The 21,866-nt window shown below is 39.4% G+C and overlaps 1 protein-coding gene across 6 annotated transcripts in view; it reads left to right on the forward strand.

The window, feature by feature from the left end:
* Cpq (carboxypeptidase Q) overlaps positions 1 to 9,182 on the forward strand; it is a 502,796-nt gene extending 493,614 nt beyond the window's left edge. For 5 of the 6 annotated variants that reach the window (XM_087190644.1, XM_021262674.2, XM_087190643.1 and 2 more), the window contains one exon: positions 526 to 1,026. In XM_087190644.1, the coding sequence (XP_087046770.1) occupies positions 526 to 689 (164 nt within the window). In that variant the 3' untranslated portion in view covers positions 690 to 1,026. Of the gene's footprint in view, positions 1 to 525; positions 1,027 to 9,031 lie in introns of those variants that run through there. The other variant, XM_087190642.1, reaches the window with a different exon arrangement.
* Positions 9,183 to 21,866: the final 12,684 nt, after the last annotated feature.

The following is a 21,866-nucleotide window of genomic DNA, read 5'->3' on the forward strand; positions in this document are numbered from 1 at the left end:
TTTGTATCCAAGAAGGTACATCTCTTGCACTACTGAAGATATAAAAAGGTGCTGCCTTTTTAAATATAAGTACCAAGACTTTTGTATTGGTTACTTATACAAATAAAAGTTTATTTCCCTCATATGGCAAGAACAGAAGTAGGCAGTGCTGAATCTGTTTAGTAGTTAGCAATGATTCTAAACCTAGCTCCTCTGTCTTTTCATTAGTTTTAGTGTGGGGCTTTTCATCCCTTGCAGCTTGTAACTTCTCATCTACCTTTAATGAAGCATTAGGGACATTTCCCTTTTTGTCAGCAAAGTAAAGGCTTTCCTAGAACTCTCCCACAGCCTGCCACTCATATCCTCATAGGCACAGTGCTGTCACGTGGCCATTTCTTGCTACAAGAGACCTTAGGAAAGTAATCGTTTTGCCAGTGCAGCTAGTAGGTTAGGAGCAGACAAGAGGTAAGGGACAAGAGTAGCAGTAGTTTCTGACCAGTGTCTGTCAAAATACCCAACTCAGAATTCTTCCTTTTCTCTCCACAGGAGCCAGTCTATGTGATGACTTATATAAGTATTTCTACTTCCATCACTCCCATGGAGACACCATGACTGTCATGGATCCAAAGCAGATGAACATTGCTGCTGCTCTTTGGGCTGTTGTCTCTTATGTCATTGCAGACATGGAAGAAATGCTACCCAGGTCCTAAAGAGAATAAGAAAGAAGGCGCTTTTATCATTTCTGACCAGGAATCCTGAGTCTGCAGCTTCAGGGAACTCCTCTTCCTATAACAGTTTTATATGAATTCATCTTCAAAGCACAAATCTTTTTCATATTTTCTTTTATCCTTTCTTGATACTTTCCAAATTGTTTCTAGACTAAGGGATGATTCCTACCACTACATAGAATCATTATATGGTAGGGACCACAGTAAGGGCATTTCTTTATACCACATTTTCAAAGTATTGCTTCTACTTAAAAAATAAATACCAGAAGACCTATGTTTTTATGTGCTCATTTATAAATATTAAATATAATGAAGTGAATTTTGTGGTTTATGTTATTTATTGATGAATAATGCTTAATTGAACATATAGAGGTACTTGGCTTTCCAATTTGTATGTTTTTATACTAATGAATTTTTAAAAGAAGATATACAATTTTTAAAATTGGAGAAAAGATATTCTCATCTGTGAAAAAATCCAGAATGTATAATCCATGTTATATTTTACATGTTTCATACATTTCTATAAAGTTGAGACTTATTTAAATTTTCTGAAAGTTAAAGCTCAGAGAGACCAAACATTATTCACAAAGTTCTATAGAGCAATACCATTGATCATCATCCATTCTTCAGACAGTCTCTCCTATTCTTCTTCATGCAATGCCCAACACTCAATAAAAAATTATAAAATATATAAAACAACAACAACAAAAAAAACCCTTGTGGTCAAGAAACAAAGCAAGAGAACCAGACTAAGAGAAGTTGGAATGTTGAGACAGGTAGTTTAACATAACTAACTAAGGATGTAGAAGAGGAAAACATGGATTACACACACGAACAGAGAAAGATTTCAGGAAAGGAAACTAAAACAGTCAAATTCAAATGTTGAAATGAAAAATACAATGTCAGAGATAAAAATTTCTTTATTCAGTTCATAAGCAGAGTGGACAAGGCTGAGAAAAGAGTCAGAGAACTTGAATATAGTTCAATAAAAAAACAAACTGAAACAAGAAAGAATAGAGGGGAGAAATGCCAGAATGCAAGCTGTGAGACAGTATCACAAGGTCTAATATTCATGCAATGCAATTGAATTGCCAGGAGAAGTCAAATTATCAATTTTATTATTGTACTCGTGTTATTAGTCAGCTTTCTGGTCACTGGCACCAAATACCTAACATCTACATCTTAAAAGATCAGGGCCAGGGATTTATCTCAGTGGTGCTACTGCCTGCCTTACAAGCACAAGGTCCCAAGTTCGATCCCTGGTACCAAAAAAAAAAGTGTAGGGGTTTATTTGGCTTACAATTTCAGAGGATTCAGTCCATCATCAACTGGCTCCACTGCAGGAACATCATGGTGAAGGATTCAGTGGCACAAAGCTGCTTAGTTCATGGTGGCCAGGAAGTAGAGCAGGGGAATATCACCAGAGAAGAAGGGGGAAGGGACCATATATAGTACCCAAGATCATGCCTCCATGACCCTCCCACACACACCCAGAAGTGTGCTTTTCTAATCCCCTAGGTGATTCCTAAGCCAATTAAGTTGACATTTAAGTTTAAGTGCCATAAATAATTAAAAGGATTGAAGGACAGAGAAGAGTCTTTGATTTCTGTCAAAGTAGCAGATCAGTACTATGACTGAACTTTATACTGAAAATCACTAAAACTGCTAGAGAGCATTGGAGAAATACTTTTTTAAATATATAAATGTACTGGTTAAAAGTAAAAGATATGGGCCAGGGATTTAGCTTAGTGGTTCCACTGCCTGTCTCGCGAGAGCAAGGACCCGAGTTCGATTCCCAGTACCAAAAAAAAAAAAAAAAGTAAAAGATATTAAACAAAAGATGAAGACAAGTACCAAGAATAATACACAAAATATTAAATCAGCTTTGCCTTTGACAAAATTTGAAGAATGTAAAAATCTCAAATCCCATTTTTTTCAGACTTTCAGGGGTCAGAGGACTATAAAGAAAATCCCAGATCTGGCACACTAAGGATACTAGAAAATCCCTATAAAAATGAGACTCCAAAAGATTATATCTCACTACAATGGTGAACTAAAATATCTCTGAGGACTTGAAGGGAAATTACCATGATTGAATAAGTGCTGAGTAGAGGGTCTAAGGTGATTCCCACACATTAAGTTACAAAAAATATAAACTCACAATCAAAATTTTAAAATAACAAATAAAACAAGAACCATAACATTTTGATCAAAGGCAAACCACAGACAACAACAGAATTAACCTACAATGTCTCTGATATTTGGAATTTTTAGATTGAGAATTTGTACAACTATGTCCCTTATGTTTAAGGAAGCAAAAGAAAGAATTAAAAAGCAAAAAATTATAAAAATGAACAAGCATATTATTACAAGATCCAAAGGGAACTCCTAGAAATACAAACTCTAGCAAGGGAAATGTAAAATGTTAATGGACTAATTTAACGAGAATTCATTAACTGAAAGGTAACAACAAAGACATTAATGAGAATTTATTTAAAAAGACAAAATTTAAAAAATATGAATGAGAGTTTAAGAAATGTGAAGGATAGTTACATTGTCTAGCATGTGTTTAATCAGGTTCCAGAAAAAAAAAATGGAACAAAGACTTACTTGAAGAAATAATAAATAAAAAATATCAAAAAATCATAAACTATACAACCCACAGAATCAAGAAACCCAATGAATCCCAGACATAATGAATGAAAAGGCATGCAGAAATTACAGGCCACAAAAAACAAAGGGAAAGTCTCTGAAGTAAGAGGGAAAGGACGGATTATTTTTAAAGGAGCAATAATTAGACTTTTAGTTAATAGCAACAGAAGATAGTGGAATATCATCAAAATGCTAAGAGAAAACTATCTAGTTATATTCCTGTACTTATTGAAAATATTTTTTAAAAGCAAGGACAAAAGAAAAATATTTTTAAAGTAGAGAGTTTACCACCATCAGACCTTCACTGAAGGCTGTTTTAAAAAGTGTGCCCCCAGCAGCCAGACACAAAGAACCGGAGCTACCACCGATGTGGTTACCACACCTGAGAAGACTGTTCTGGCCCAGAGTCTCCCCTGTGACCTTTCAGGCACCTTAGAAATTCCCTGGCTTTGTGCATCAGACTTTGGGAGCAGGCCCCTCCCAACCCTGGACCGAGCAGGCCTGTGCACGGTGGTTTTCCAGAGGGAATTGGAGGTGACACTCGAGGCCTTAGAGCCTGGAGCCAGCCATGCTCATTTGTGTAGCTGCTTCCTTAGGCCAGGTACCTCCAGGAAGATGCTTTCCTCCACTCTTAGTTCCATTCTACTTCTAGCTGCCCCTCTCCCTCCCTTCAGTCCCCTCTCCATCAAATGTCAGAGTTGTTCAGCAATGAGATGATAGTCCCTATTTTTGCCTCTTACTTATACTATCTCAAGTGATTAGAGCTGGTTACTCTCAGCTTGGCATACTGTCCCAATTGACCATCTCAACCTACCAACTTGATAGAAATTAACAATTGAAAAGTGGTAACTTTTAAACAAATACGGACTAATACAACAGTAATAATCATGTGGTATTTATTAGAAAAGAAAAAATTACAGGCAGAAGATACTTGAATAGAATAAGAAAGACCAGACTAGAATAAGAAAGGAAGCTACTGGAATTACTGTTCTAAGGCCCTTATATTGCCCTAGAAGAAAATACAGATATTGTCTAACTTTGGGTTTTGCTAAGTTAAATCTGAATGCTGAGTTTTCTAAGATAACTCCCCAACATAGAGATAGATGTAAAACAATAAAACCACCCTACCCAACAAATAGAATGAGAAAAGCAGGCTCGACAAATTTGGTATGTTCAATGACCACAATGCCATTAATCAACTTTTTAAAAAATCTCCTAAGTTTGGAAAATAAGACATCACCTGATGAAATTAATAAATGACTGCTAAATAATCTATAGGACACAGAAGAAATCATGATTAAAATGAAAACAGTTACAATGAATAACAGCACAAAAAAATCTCCATATGAAAACTTGTGGAATCCAAATAAACAACTTATTAGAGACAAATTTACAGTTATAAATACTAAAAATAAAAAGGCTAAAAAAATTGCCTAATTCAATTTAAGAAGGAAAAAAAATAGCAAGGAGGGAAAGGGTTAGGTAGGAAATACAGAAACTTCCCATTGTGCCTCAGGTGGTAACGTTCCTATCCTGTCTTCACAATAGGAGACAAGGGGCCATAAATGGAAACTTGGTTTGGAAGGCACCACTCGGTGACCCACACATGTAATAATCCCTATAATAGTGGCCCTCAAGACACACAAGGAAATATTTTGACTCACTAATATAGATCATGCAGTTTATAAAATGGTATCTTCCAATTCAACCCAAAAGACAGTAATTCCCTGGGTCCTGCTGGATTGACAAAGCACATCCTGATTTTTCCACCACATGGTAGTAGATGAAATGACCACCATATTTAGTCTAGGGCTAATTCTGCCCCAATACTGTGGCTCAGTACTTCTGAATATTCAATGCCTCCTGAATTATGAGGTTTTCTACTAAGAGTGGCAGAGCAAGTGCCACTTTTGTCTTTGTGTGAGTTCCTAGCATTGTTCCTTCCATTACTTCCAGTTGGGTCTTCCCCCCAGCCTGTTAGTTTCCTAAAAAGCACACACTGATCAGTAGGTAGCTGAAGACGTGAGAGGAGGTGGGAAGAGCTTCTGCAGCTCTCTGGTGTTCTCTCCCTGGGCATCTCTCACCTCTCCGAGACCATGCCCTGTGAACTCAGCTGCCTTGACTTCAGTGGGTAGATTCCTCTCCTCAATTCATGATGCACTCTGCAGGGCTCACTCATTTATCTTCTGTTGCTGGGGCACCATTGCCTTTCATTTCCTGATGCCTGGTATTTACAAAATTGTTTCATATATTTTCTTTGGATTTGTAATTGTTTCATGCATAAACCTGTGTGGTGGTTCTTGCTTGGTAGGGGTTGATGTCAGGTCACTAATATTTGTCTAATACCTACACCCATGTTCCTTTTCCAATTCATGGCATCTATAAATTATCAGAATCTAAGGGTACTCTGTGGTTACTATGGTAATAATTCTTTAATTTCAGGGGTTATTTTCTAGAAAGACTATATACATACTCCTGGACTTATGATAAGGTTACATTCCAATAAACTTAACCAGACCTGTAATTCCAGCACGCTGGAAGGTCAACCAAGAAGACCACAAGTTTGAATCTATCCTGGGAAATTTGGAAACTTAGCAAGACCTTGTTTCAAGGAAAAAAACCAGGAGGCTATGTAGCTCAGTGTGAAGGCCCTGGGATCGATCCCAGTAGTGCAAAATGAAAAAAAAAAGATTACATCTCAATAAACTTGTTCACTGTACGTTGAGAATATGAGTCAAAATGCATTTAGTACATCTAAGCTATGAAATGCCACACCTTAACAACACTGTACATCCTAGGTATTGGCTATTTATCCTCATGATCATGTGGCTGATACACTTCTACTGCCCAGCACCGAGAAATATGAGAAAGACTATCATATTACATAACACCAGCCTGAGAAAAGATCAGTGCTCAAAGTATAATTTCTACAGGATGCATCTTGCTTTTATGCCATTGTCAAGTCAAAAAAATCAAGTTGAACTTTCATAAATTGGGAGACCATATGCATCCAATTTTATATTTAATTCTAAAACTTGTAGTAGACTGACTGGTTGCCTCTTTTGTGCTCCCAAAGAGGGCCCTTTTTGTGTCCTAAAGGACTCCATATCTTCTGTTTTCTTCATAAATAGCAGAGAGCAACCTCACTCCTGAGCTCCAGCGCTGAGCAAGGGGTGCCTCGGAGAAGCACCTTTACAGCCCTACAGAAGTGCCATTTCACCTTCTGTGCCCCTACAAGCCACTCTGTACTCATTCAAATGCTTTAAGCCTCAGGGCAACTGTAAAAGAGAAACAACTATCACAAAATTGTGTTCTAGTCTGCTGAGAAGATTGCCCTTTTCTCCCCTACATACTTCCTCCTGGGTCATGGCACCCACTTAATTTCGTTGGAAAGCTAGACCTTTTCTCTGTCCCAGCCTTTGGCACAGGGGGATTTAGATAGGTTTAATGTAGGATTGCCAGTACCCAGAGCCATTTCTAGGTGGCTCTGAAGAAATGAATCTGACTCTATCCCTTTGCCTTTCCCCATAAAGTTGTCTTGTTTCTCTGACCAAAAAAATCATTATATGGAGCCAAATGATAGCAGAAAAGATTAATTTACCACCTGCATCCCTTTATGGTTTCCTGACTGCAGGGACTGGTTGGGGGGACAATGTAAATAGTCACAGGTTCGAGGGATATTGAGGACTGAGTTTATCATAACACTAAGAGTAGGAAAGGCACAATGAGTATGTGGGAGTTGCAAAAAGAAAAAAAGAGAAGAAGAAAAAATATGGAGAAAAGGTCTGTGAGGTTGTTTTCCTCATCACGGCTCTACCTGAACAATATAATTACTAAAGTCCACTAGTGGCCTTGAAGCCCAGCCCATGTTATGGATTGACCATAGCAATAGGCATTTTTAAATACAATTCTCTCATTTTCCATAAATTGTTGTAAAAGGAACTGTTCATCTGCTAAGAAATGGCGTATCATCTAAGTGGCAGCCTGTTTGCTAAATACGCAACTGCTTTCCAATTTGACTTTAGGGTCAAGTTGCTTTTCTGATTCATCTGGCTGAGTAGATTTAAGTGCAAATTGAGAAGAGAATCCCATTTCAATATTGTATAATATGAAAAGCATGAATCCTGGAACAGAAAAAGGAGAGGATTAGAGGGAAAGGAGGTCAATTGCTGATTTGCCCTTGGCGTTGTTAAGATATGGTTTTTGAGAGTTCTAGAGTGTGTGTGTGTGTGTGTGTGTGTGTGTGTGTGTGTGTGTGTGTGAATGATTTGGAGTTTGAGTTCCTCAGAGTGTTCCACCTTCCTCACAATAATTACACTAATGACACCAAGACTGTTTTGAAAATTCTCATGAGTCTACACTGCATACATTACATTGCCACTCGGTCCTATTTGCTCACTATGCTCCTTTCATAATAATTTGAGATGCTTCCCATTTACCTTGAGTAAATATCAAACACATCTTGATATCTATATCTGTCTCATGAAATATACATCTTCTCTAATGGTGCCCAAATGATTAATTTACAGCTATGTGATGATTAGCATAAAAATCTCATCATGACACGAAATAGAAATGTTATCACTAATTGCCATTCGAAGTGAAGAATGTTTGCTGCATAGAAATTAATGATGCATGCTTACTTCTCAATTCTCCATTAAACCAGAAAAACCCAGACTACTTTTGGAGCAGAAAGAAATTACCTTTGAAGTTTGTTTTTTATATATTTTTTTCCTCTCCCTTAGATGCTCCACAATTAATTGAGAAGAAGGGTGGGAGGCAATTGTTAATGAGGTTTAGACAGATGAACTCAGTTCTCATCAAATCAGATCTTCCAATCGATTGGTTGCTCAACTGCAGGCCAAGACCTTTTCCCTGGACATTAGAGCCTCCTGGTAGCCTTGAAATTAGACAGATAAACATTCATACATTTGCAGCATATCCTAAGAATATTCATATTTTAATATTATTAGTGGTCATTCTGAGTCTGCACAACCAGCTACACAATTATCTACAAGTTTGATGGTAGCTCATAAAGCTTTGCTTTATTTAAAAAACATTTAACTGTGCTTTGAATCTTGATAAAGTCAAGTCCTGGTCCAATTTGTTCTCTTAGTTTTAAGTATCAACTCACCTAACCAGCCCAGGAATTTCCCCAAGATAAGCTTGTTTTTGAGTCAACTTGACCATGACCATCCAAATAGTCACCTGCATTGTCACTAATGCCAGCCCTGAGCCAATTCTGCTGCTAAGTACCTTACATGCATTTTCTCAGTGAATCTGTACCCAATGCAATGAGGTAGATCCTATTTTGATGCCCATTTTAGTAATGAAAAGACCTAAGTATACAGCTCATATGTAACTTTTCTACAGAACTGATAAAATACGACTGAAATCTAGAAAATTCACATCCAAATATCCTCCTCAGACAAACGTAAGTTCTCTGGATAGTGGCTTGTCTAGTCTTTACTGTATGAATAAATTATCTTTAACTGCTGCCATTTCCATTTCATTGAATAGAAAACTGGATATGAACATTATCACACTTTGGCCAAGGAAAGAGAGGCCCTGGCCTATCCCCCCACCCCAGCCCTGTTTCAGAGGGACCCACATATTATGAAAACATATCAGTAATAAATGTGTTGATGGACTCATGGGTGCTTCTGTTACAGGGCTGGCACTGGGAGCCAGCACAGTGTGACTCCTGACTCGTCACCCACATTCAGACTCAGAAAACAGGTGACATCTCAGGTCCTGCTTTTGAGAGAAGACTGTCCGAATGCTGAGAAGATACACACTGTTTCAGAGTGGGAAGAAGATTTAAGGAACAAAAGTACTCAAGAAGAAAAGGTAAATTCATTAAGTTGTCAAATCTTTCCTCTCCAAGAGCATGACAGCAATAGAACCTTGCATAATGAGGTATCGTTGCCCGATGGAGTGAAGCATCTTCTATTTGCTTGGTGCACATTGAGTTCTAATTTGTGGTTCCAAAGGTATTCATGAGCTAGCATGGTATTCAAAACAGTTGTACATGGAGGTGTTTTGCATTATTTAATATTTCCATATTAAATAACTTGTATTCCTTATAAATTTGAGTATGTTAGTCTTAGGCATTATACTTCAGAAATGTAATATTCGTAACTTACTTTGGCAACTAGATGAACATGTCATATTAGAAATGCAAATAGTTTTATTTTATAAAGTTAATAATATTCAACAAACATTTTCAAATGTAAGTAATAAATGTGTGCTTTATTTGACTATTTTTATTTTAAAACAGGATGACTATTAATTACCAACAGGTAATGGTTAAATTATTTTTTAAAACCACTTGACTGTATATTTGTGGGATTATTTGGGGGGGATTTCTAGTCCCTTTCCATTGATCTATGTCTGTCTTTATACTTTTTTTTTTTTTTTGGTACTGGGGATCGAACTTGGGTCCTTAAGCTTGCGAGGCAGGTGGCAGAACCACTGAGCTAAGTCCTCGGCCCCTGTCTGTCTTTATACTAAGCTATACTATTTTGATCACCATAGCTTTACAGTAAGGTTTGAAATCAGGAAATGTGACACCTCTGACTTTGTTATTTTTCAAGATTATTTTAGTTATTTGGAATTCATTGGGATTCCATATGAATTTTAGGATGAATTTATCTTTTGCTGCAAAGAATACCGGTGGAGTTAGGCATCGTGGTGCAAACCTCTAATCCTTCCACTCTGGTAGGCTGAAGTGGGGGGATCTCAAGTCTGGGCCCAGCCAGGGCAACTTAACAAGTTAGAGGGACTCTGTCCTGAAAAGTGAAAATAAATAAATAGGTAAAGGTTAGGCCCATAGCTCAGCGTGAAGGCTCTGGCTCAATCTCCAGTACCACACACACATACACGCACACAATAAAATAAAAGTTTTAAAAAACTTATCCCACCATTGGGATAGGAATGGCATTAACTCTAGATCTCTTTGGGTAAAATTGACATCTTAACAGTAGTAAGTCTTCAATTCGTGAATAAAGGATGTCTTTCCATTTATTTGTGTCTTCTTTAATTTCTTTCAGTACTATTTTATCATTTTCAGCACACAAGTCTTTAACTTCCTTGGTTAAGTCTATTTCTAAGTATTTTTTTCTTTTTCATGCCATGATAATTGGAATTTTTTCCTTAATTTCCTTTTCAGATGTTCACTGTTAGTGTGCAGAAATGCAAATAATTCTTGTATGTTGATTTGTACTTTTCAACCTTGCTGAATTCATTTGTTAGTTCTAACAGTTGTTTTTCTGGAATTTTTAGGGTTTTCTACAATAAGATCATGTCATCTGTGAATAGAGATCATTTTACTTCTTCCTTTCCAATTTGGATGCATTTTATTTCTTTTTCTTGACTAATTTCTCTGGCTTCCATAGCTAATTTTGAATATTTTAGAAGAAAGACAACTTTTGAGAACATGTATAAAGTATTTTTACTTTACTTCAATATACACTCTTATTAAACACATTCAAATGTTCTATATTTGAATAAAATGCATTTTTAATCCTTCAAAATATCATTTTCAACATAATACAAATGTGTAGAAGAAATTCATGATTCTGTTGAAGAGGAGAAAAATTAATTTTATGGGATATACATAATAAGTTGTGAATTATCTATATGGTTATCATTTTTTCAGGCATTGCTGGTCCATCAATAGAACACCTAGGCGTGGACAACAATAATTACATGCAACTATCTTTGATGCTTTTCTGACTTTCATTAATTATGAACATATATTTGACAAGGCAATGCGCTAAAAGATACATAGTTTAACACCTCATTCATTTTCCTTTATAACTTTTAAATATTTAAGTATATTTAAATTATATCAAGGCTATCAGAAACAGGCAGCCTGGTCTAGTCTGTGCCTCAATCCTCTCCCTGCACAGACGTGAGGGGCAAGCTTGGATTTGAACACAAGTTATACTTTGATGAAATAACCCACTCCTTGCTTTGGAGCCAGAATCCTTACATATTATAACCCAGTCTATGTACTCTGCTGCTTGGAGCCCTCAGTAGCTGCCCTTTGCACTTGGAATAAAGCTCATAATATGGAAAAACCTGCACATTCTAACCCTGCCTCCCAACCAGACTCAGTTTACATTGTTCCCCTCTTTACTCTGGCCACATTGGCATTTTTCTAGTTCTTCCAACATATCCCCTCTTTCTCTGAGACCATTGCATATCTGGTTTCCTCTCCTTGTGTTATTCTTCTCCTTATCTTCTTCTTTCTCTAATTAACTCCTGCCCATCAATCAGACTCATCTCCCAGGTTCCTTCCTCCAGGAATCCCCCTTTGAATCTTTGGACTTGATAGATCTCAAGCAGAAATAATTACTATGATTGTCATGAATAAAAGCTAACATTTACTGAGTATTTGCTATCCAGCAGTCAAGGAAGTAAGCACTTCATCATATGTATTAACTTTTTGAATTCTCACAAAAGCCTTCCTTCTAACTTTATAAATAATCAAGTCAAAACTTATACAAGTCAAGTCACTTGCCCATGGTCATATTGTTAATTAGAGGTAGCCCCATGATTTTAATCAAGACTATGTAACTCCTGGGACTGTATATTTAGCCACAATGCCATATTTATTTCCCCTGTTAAGGATCCTCATTCACTCATCCTATGTGTTCTTTAAGTTTCTACTGCAAGTGCTGGGGGTATGCATGGCAGTCAGCAGCAAGATAGATAAGCGTCCTGCTCTCAATGAACTTTTTTCTCGATGGGTAGAGAGAGACCCTGAAAAACAACAAACAAATAAGATATTCCTGTGATAGAACTGAACAGGTTCTATGATAGAGAGCAACTAGGGAAAGTCTACTATTGACTGGATGGACATAGATGTCCTCTCTAAAGACAGGCCCTTTGACCTGAGTCCTGAAAGATGATGAGGAAGAGAGAGATAATTTGCACTGGCCACAGAGGTCCTACATTTTAGCTAGAGTAAGGACTCCCACCCAACTTTGTAATTAGACACAGCCATGCGACTAAATTCTGGCTAACCAGCCTCCAGTTATGATTGGAATTGGCATAAGCAACTTCTAAAACGTCTCTTTAAGGGGAGTTAGGGAGATGAGAATGCTTTCTTCCTCCCTATCCTCTTTCCAGCTAGAAAGAAGTAGCATCATCAAGAGATTTGGACCATGATGTGAACTTAAAATGTCACATGGCAGAAAAGTAGATGGGAAGGGGTCTGGGTCCCTGGTTCTGGAGTACCATGCCAGACCTTCACTGACCACCTCAAGCTGAATGGAGCATGCTTCCTCCTGAAGGGTGACTGCCCTTCTTTATTCTTCTGAAAATTTAATGCTGTTCCTTGTGAAGTATAGATCTGCAAGCTTTTGGTCACATTTGGTGATTAATAAAACATCCTCAGGAAGTCACTACACCTCTTTTGGCTGCATCCAACTCCCAATCATAGGAAGTGGTTGGTTTCCCTTTCACTCATGTCTTTAGAAGGCCATGGGAAGGTGTCTGGCAGACTGGAAGGGCTACTACTTGCTTGATCAGATGGCACCCACCTGACTGACAAAGTTTAAAAGTGCCACCCTGCAGATCTCCGAGAAACATCTGCGTGACACATTAGTGATATCACAAACAAGTTCAAATGCTCAGATAAAGCTTTTGATATTCCCGATCTGTGCACTTCCAAATGGTGGCTGAACAAACAGGAATCGATCTTCTTTGAAACTCTTCAAAGTGGTGACATTGCCTAGACCAGTTTGTTGTTTGTTCTCTTATTTCCAAAGTTCAGGGGAGGCTTTCTGTTGGTTCATCTCTCCAGAGACACTTCTCTTCTAGGCACCTTTTTCTAGGAAATTTAAATCCATAATTTATCTGTTTGATAGACAAGTTTGAACCCCTATAGAGACTTGGCTGACTTTTTAAAGGAGCAATAATGATTATTTTTGAAACAGTTGTATAAACATTCTATTAGGAAATGGCAAATAGAACTTACCATCATGCCTGTAAATGATTAAGGGCAGGAACTGGTTTTCCTACCAACATATCTAAAGCTCATGAAGTATGCGTCATTGTCAGTATGTCAGGATATTCTGAGACTGTTACTTTCTCATTTGTGTGAACTAGAGTTTGGTCATGTTGTACGCAGAATATAATTGGTACCTGTTTTTCAACCATTTTTAACTAAGTAGTCATGCCTTGGGGTGACACTATGTGGAAAATACCATGGAAACTACCTTGTGAGGTGATGAGCTACGAAGCTAAAGCTTTGGGGTCTTTTCTGTCGCGATCACCCCCTTAATCAAAACTCTATACGTAACTGACCAAAATACATTTAAATGACCTTCAGCAAAAAGAATGTAATGGAAAAACACCGAGTGAACACAGGGACTCAAGGTTTTGGACACAGCAAGATTTCAGGAATTGAGCCAGGGATTGATGCCTGCTTAGCCATGCTTCCCAACCTTCTTCACCCCAAATATTACATAAACTGTATTTCTGTGGCCCATGGGGGTAAAATAATGAGGCTGCTCTCTGCAATCAAAAGTGCTTCACTCCCTGGCATACTGATCAGCCACCCAGAGCAAGCCTTTTATTCTTCCAGTTCTCAAGTTCTTAGGAGACAGTCAGAGCCACTATTTATTGAGTTCCTTCCTGAGTATGGCAATCATTGTTCTAAGCACTGTGTGTGCATTTCATTCCCTCTTCAAATTCTCACACCATCCTCTATGTCAGGTATTATATTTTCTCACTTTATAGATCAGAAAACCCAGTTGTTCAGGGCTACTCAATTTGTGTGAGGTGCTGGGGCCCATGGTGGAGGCAGCAGTTGAATCCAGTTTGGCTTCAGTTTACCCTGACCCCTCAACCATAGTGCCCCAGGCAGTAAAATCTTCTACAAAAGGAAGTAAATTGATTGGCTGAGCTTGAATTAGAGGCCCATGCTGGACCAATCAGTGATGACAAGTGGTGAGCCCAGACTGACTGCCTTCCCCCAGAACTGGCTCTGCTACTTCAGACGAGTCACGAAATCTCTCAGTACTTCTACTTGTCTGTAAAATATCATTTACCATTACTCATGGGACTATTATAAAAGTGAAAAAAAAACTATGAGAAGACCTAAGAATAATACTTAGTGCCAGTTAAGTTCTATTTGTATCTATTGAAATAACGCTTGTTGCATGTATTAGAATAATATATTTATTGTGTACTTTGGCACTAGACTTGGAATCCTTGAGTCTAGAGACCTTGGCTTTCCCATCTCGTATCCAGAGCTCCACACAAGGCAAGAACCCACTGCATTGCCACTGAAAGATGTTCTCTCCCACTCACCTTCCAGTTTGCCATGACCACAGGATTTGTAGATGAGAACCAACTGAATTAAGGAGAGGCTCGAAAAGGATCAGCCTGGAAATGGAGGCTTACAGGGGAGAGACTTCCTGGAGCTGTAATACTGTGCAGTAGAAATATATGGCATCAGCTGCCACATACACCTAAGCAGATAAGCAGGTCACATGAGACTGGGCCCATGATCACATGCTTCCACAAACAGCTGATGAGCTTGGCTCGTGGTCACAGGCCACCAATTTCTGACCTTATGTATGTTTGCTTCACCATCCCCTTCTATAAAACAGCACTAATGGTATCCACCTCATCAGCTTGTCCTGGGGAATATGTGAGGAAATACTTTACATGTATCCTCAATCCACAGTGAATGTTAGTTCTTTTTAGTACAATCATCACATCACCAACCCAACTACTCTAGTAAATAGAGCTGGAAGATGCCACACTCATTTTCTTTCTTGTGTCAGGATCTTGTGTGTTTAGTTTTGCTCTTATTTATTTAGAGTTCTGATGGGAACTATGTGTTAGCAGGCTGTCTGTTGGAAGGTTCCAGCCCTTTTCTCTTGGCTTCCATAAGGGCATCCCTGGATTCACAGGTGACAATATAACTTCACGTGAGGGCTTCCAAAGAACAACAGCATTCTCAGAGTCAAGTTCTCTGAAATCCCAGCAGCTGGATACCCACAGTCTGATATTCCCAGGACTGTGTAAGGACACTATTGCAATTGCAGAACCCATGTAAATGGAGATGAATTTGATTTAGTTGTTGTTGTTAAAATAAATAAATAAATAAATAAATAAGAAGATGAACAAGAAAATCAATACAGGTGCAGTGGGACTATCCTTGGTGTAATAAAGGTCTTTCCCATTAGCTTTCTAAACAACTTTTAGGCTGCTGCTGTGCCTCAGGAAGACTTCAGAAATGTTTGAGTTTCATACGTGAAAAGAAGCCCTCTGGGTGAATTACCGGCTCCCCTACACTAGAGGCCTAGCTGTAAAAACCATCAGCTATAAAAATAGAGGTTAATTACAGGGAGAACTTCATGGCCTAAGCTGAGGAAGTTTCATTAATTAGCAGCAAGGGGGCTAATCAGGAGGCCGCGTTTGGTGGCCACAGCCCTCTCTCCAGCAAGAACATAGGGGTATAGTCCGATGCCACATGCTGGGTAGGTTTACTGCCCACAGGAATTCATTAACTATGTACCAAGGGAGGGTGACCAGATCAGCTGGCAAGATTTAGCAGAACCTCTTATTCTATCAAAGTTGGATCTGGGTGAAACTCCAGTCATACTTTGCACAGGCTGGCTCCTTGATTCCTCTGGATTGATAAATAGACCTCATGTTTTAAACTCTGACTCCCTGTTGATATCCACTCTGAATGATTCTGTGATCAGCTGGGCCTTAAAGCATGCTGACTTAAGAAGTGCTTGATTTCCAAAAACCTGCATGAGCTTTTTTGTTTAAAAGCAATTGAAAAGAAATTTTGTTTTTTCCAAAAAAGTTTATTTTTAACCAGAAACCTGATTCCTAGCCCATCCCCCGACTCCTGCCAGTATTCTAAGGACAGGTATACAGATGCTCCGTTTTTATGTTTTCAGTATCTATAACCTCTCATAACACTTTCAGATCAAACCATCTTTTAAGAATACCTACTTCACTATGCTAGCACAGGATGGAGTTCTACCATTCCAAATTTCTTTGTGCCCACCTGGCAATTAAGGTAATTAACCTGCTACTGAATGTTGGTCTTATCACAAGTTAATAAAAATTAATGCATTTCTACCTTTGGTCTTTAGTTTTTATCAACATTCAGCCTAAGCGTTTTTAGCTTTCAAATATTTCACAGTTAGCAATGTTCATAAGGCATTTCCACTTGAGTTCACCCAGGACAGTGTGCAAATGAGGAGCACACACCATCTTGGGAGTTAGGGGAATGCAGTGGCTAAAGGCAAAGTTTAGCCAACTTCATTATGGAGTTTGGTTCCCTATCTACCATCACCTACGCTGTTGATCTTGGCAAGTTACATCTCCCAGCTAATCTCACCTTCCCCACTGCAAAACTGAGATTAAAACTGCCCCACCTCTTTCTGAGTGTGGCTTATTTCCTTTAACATGGTGATCTCTAATTCCATCCATTTTCCTGCAATGACATGATTTCATTCTTTTTATAGCATATATATGTATATATATTTATATTTATGTAGCAATTACATTCATCAGTTGGCAGGCACCTAGTTATTGTGAATTGCAATAAACATGGTTATACATGTATCTTTATAGTATCTTTTTAATTCTTTTGGGTATAACATGTCAAGCAAAATAAGTCCAATGGAGAAAGACAAATATTGCATGTTTTCTCTCATATCTGAAATAGAGAAAGAAAGAGAGGTGATATGAAAGTAGAAGGGAGACTATTTGAGAAGGTGATCCGGAATGATCAAAGCACACGTACAAATAAAACTCCTAATTCTGTATAACTAATATACATTAATAAAAAACAAACTGCCTCTACCTCATAGGCTTCCTATGAAACATTGAGTAGTATTTAGAACAATGCCTAGAAGGTAGTAGTTCTATTTAAGAGATTGTTGTTATAATTCAACAAGAAGAATGCATAGAACCTAAAAAATTGGGAAGACAGCTACCGTGACATCAGGAATCAGAACTTGTGTTTCGGTTATCAGCACCATGACCTTCCAGAACTGAAGTACTTAGAATTCTAAAACATTTAGGGATTGTCTTAGTCTGCACTGCTTTCGCAAAATGCTCCAGACTGGTTAATTTATAAGGAATAGAAATTCGTTTCTTACAGTTCTGGAGGCCAGGGTTTCCAAGATCAAGGGCCCTGACACTGGTACGTAATCAGGGTGGCTCTCCAATTCAAGGTGGTACCTGGTTACGGCATCCTCCCATGGCAAAGGCAAAAGGGTAAGAAGGCTGAATGCTGTGTGGCACCTCTTTTATAGAGGTCTTAGTCCCACTCACAAGGGCTCCAGCCTCATGACTTAACACATCCCAAAGGTCTCACTTCCTCATACCATCACATTGCTGATTAAGTTTCAACACATGAACTTCGGTGAGGACAAAAATATTTCAAATCATGGAAGTGAAATATTCATGACTTTCCTCCTCTAATCACCTCTCGGGCTTTACCCTACACTGTGTTTTGGAGAATATTTAGTTATGAATGAATTTGTAGCTCACAAAACGTAGGCAAACGATCTTAAAATGTTTAAGTATAAATAAGTAGCTAGGAAGCAAAATGTTTGAATGCCCTACGGAAAATTCATGGGATGTGTTAAACATAAACTAGGTACAGTAATTAGCAAGTAAAGTACCTGTTTGTCAACCTGAGATAGCAAAGGATGGGAGAACCAAGGAATACCCAATACTTGGGATGTACCCAGGTATTAAATACTCATGACATGCTGAGGATTTAGCTCAGTGGTGCCACCACCTGCCTCGAAAGTGCAAGGTCCCGAGTTCAATCCCTGGTACAAAAAAAGTATTCATGAAGTACCAGATAGACATAAGACTAAATATCAAAAGGCACATAAGGCTAAGTATTAAAATAGATGTGAGCATTTACTATTCATGGTCTCCTAATTGGGCTACCTATTGGGTATATCCATAAAGCAGTGATGAAGAACCTTTTAGAGCTTTCAATGATACAAACAGCCTGCTGCAGCATGTGTGCCGTAGGTTTGCCACCACTGCCTTATAGTTTCACACATTCTCTGTCCAAGAAACCTAAATAGAACTTATAGCTGCTCATGTGGCTAATTAGCAAGCGATAGCTGTGGCTAGGCATGGTCCCCACATCCCTCTAACAGAACAAGTACACCACACTGGCCCAAGGTCACCTGTCTGCAGGACACTGGTAGGGGCACCAAGATTGCCCTTGTGTTCAAACATTTGTAAGAAGGGTTCACAGAAACCAGAAAAGCAGTTATACTCAGGTTAAAGCAAAAGGAAACAGATTAAACTCAGCACAGGCAAAGTTTGCAGAGTGCAAGGGTGACTCTGTCAGGGTTTATATCTGGATGTCCCCACAAAGTCTCATGCATTCACAGGTGGGGCTTTGGGGAGGTGCTTGGGGCAGGGCTGTGACCCTCATCGGTGGATGAGTCCATGAGTCTATAGCCAACTTGCTCTTAGGAGGTGGGATCTGGTCAGAAAAGTGAGTCACTGAGGGCATGGCCCGGAAGGCTTTGTGTCTTCCTTGCTCCTCCCTTCACTTTCTCTGCTTCCTGTCTGCCATGCTGTGAGCAGCATTCCTCTGCGTGCCCTCTGCCATTCTACCCTGCCTAGGAGCCAACCAACTATGGACTGAAACCTCTACAGACCAGGAGCCAAAATCAACCTTTCCTCCTTTAAAAGCTGTGAGTGTCCACTATTGAGTCTCAGCAGTGAGAAAGTGACTAAGACAGACCTGGTGCAGGCTTCTAGTTGTCCTCTCCCAGAGGAGCCGTATAAACAGCACATAATACTACCGGTATCACATACGAAGTATTACCGACCAGGAAGTTCACCCAGGGTTTTATTAGGATTCAGCCACAGGAAATGCCCGTGTAACTTACTTTAGACACACAGACCTTAGCTCCCCAGAGGTCAAAGGGATATTACATGGCCCAGGGCTCCTGCCTAAATCTCATTGTTAACAAAAAATACCTGGTGTGACCCCAGGTCCCAGGTAAACAAACACACCCTTACTGGCAGCCAGATATTCCACTGGCTCAGAGCAGGTCAGTTCTGACTTTGAGATGGGAACGATTTGAATACCCCAAGCTCACTGAATTAACCCTTTACTGCCCAGTGATGCCCCTCCACCCAACTTGTGCCTGATTCTTGGACCCCATTCTCCGCTCTTTCTTCGGGCTGCATGTTAAAATGACTTAGCAAACCTCGTGATCCGGGCATTTTAGATTGCTTGATGAGCCTTTCCGGGATAGCTTGCCTGAGAGCATTTTTGGAGGTTACCATTTCATACACTCGGAACTAATTTCTCTCAGCCCATGTTTTGGCTCATTATTTGTTGTAGGTGGATGGAGAGAAGTGATACAATCATCGGTTGTTGTTGAGATATGCCACAGGAGCAAACAATGCTGATGCTTGCAACAGTAATGATTTCTTTTCCATAGGTCTCTCTTCCCTTATGACTATTGGCAGCTCCAAGCTGATGTACTTATAGCCTGGCAGTTCTAGAAGTAGGAGTCACTCTCTTTTTCAAGAGTTCCAACCACAGACCCAGGGGTTGGACTGACTTTAATTTGCCCAATCATAGGGCCACTGAGGTGGGTCAGTGGCCTGGTCAGGTGATGTAGACCTTTGGTGCTCAGTACTGTAGTTAGTTCCAATTGAACCCATGGCTTAAAAATTAATCAGGCATTTCCACAAAGGAAAATGATTGCCAAAAGAAGAACATGATTCTGGGCAGGCAAAAACAATATTCTCATAGGGTTCAAGAAATACATGAATATTGAATAGATGGCTGGATGTCTGGATGGATGAATGAAAAAATGTGGTGCCCAAGACAAGGATTTCTATGATGAGAAGCTCACAGAAGAAATACTTCTAATGCATCTGAACAGTAATAGGAGTTAGATGAGTTGAGGTTAGGTTAGGTGAGTCAAGATTAGAGAAACTTTGCTGCTCTTTCACAAAAAGAGACACCAGGAAATTTGGGGAAGATGGTGGAGGCTACCTTTCCATACACTAACTGAAAAATAGGTACATAAAACAAAGAATGAGAGTGTGGAGAGGAACCTCTCTAATGGAGACAATTACAGTTTTAATAGGACATCTGCTTCGAGCAGTGTGTTTCCGGATGCTACTCTTGTTGGTATATCTCTTTCTTGGTGCAGTAAGTACACTGCAGTTGTCATGGGCAATTACAGTCCAGTACACAAAGTCGCAAGTTCCATCTGGAGAAACTGGTCACCTCAACTGGCACAAGCCAGCAGGATCCTCAGGAAATAGGAGCTCACTCCATGGGGCTTCTCAGAGTCTCTTTAACTTTCTAACACGCAGTTCCTTCAGGTTGCTCCTTAGTTTCCAGCTTTGTTTGCGTCCCCTTAAATCTGCCATTTGAAAAGCTGATTTTCAGAATGGGATTTGGCAGGGCAAATAGAACCCCAGTTGGGAGAGTACATCTACCCTGCCGAGAAGGTTATGAAAAAGGACAGGACGATAGATTCCAGCAGCAGGTTCAAGGAGAGGAAAAAAAGAACCATGAGCTCACTCACATACATAAGTACCTTGAAGCGCTTTTGTGCACAGCTTTGAGTTCAGCAAGCTCTCAGCATACTTCATCCCCAAACTGTGGTCTTATTTTCACCTTGTGCTACATTTCAGGGGAAATATAATCTGCATCTTTCTTATTAGTCTGATTTCAATTTGGCCCTTAAGATTTATTAACCATGTTTTGTTTATTAGCTTATACAGTTGCTCAGGTATAAGAACTACAGTTTTCCATGGCCAAATAGACATCTATGTCTTTTGTTTTGATACCAGGGATCTCTTACAGGGTAGGGGTGGTAGTTGGGGGGCGGGGGTGGCTGGCTCCGAAAAGTGACAGTTTTTTTCAGCCCAGAAATACTTAAGGGTCCTGTCACATCCAGGCTAGTAGGCTCCAATCTAAGACACCCCTTGAGATGTGATGCTTCATTCTTTTGGCTCTGATATGGGAGTGGATTTGCCTGCAGTCTGGAGCCTAACATCACAACTGTCTGCTTCTGCATCAGGACTAATGTTGCCCATCTCAGCCAACTTAGGGTTAAACATAAGAAAATTCACCAACCAAAAATGATACCCAAAATGAAATCTGAAAGAAGAGAAAGCAAAGGGAGATCACTTTTATGAACTTTTGCCAACTTGGCTGGCTTGAAGCAAGAGAACTGGTTTTCCAACTGTACCTCAGTCGGGCACAGGAACAAAAGTCCTGTGGGAGTCACAGTGTCACCCCCCTGCACACACGTTGGGCTGGGTCCTGGAGAAAGTGGCAACTCAGCTGGCCTCCGGATTTCATTCATGAGGAACCTGCTCTCTCCAGTCTTCTGCCTGCAAGGGACAGGTCTGAGCCTCCTGAGCTGAACCAAGCACCATCATGGTAAAGCATGCAGCTTCCCCACGGTGCTCACACTTTCCTTGATTGCATTGAATCTGTACCCT

The sequence above is a fragment of the Heterocephalus glaber genome, unplaced genomic scaffold, assembly GCF_053883595.1.
Source record: "Heterocephalus glaber isolate CG9 unplaced genomic scaffold, H.glaber_assembly_v1.0 deba00001555, whole genome shotgun sequence".
Taxonomy (NCBI): Eukaryota; Metazoa; Chordata; class Mammalia; order Rodentia; family Bathyergidae; genus Heterocephalus; species Heterocephalus glaber.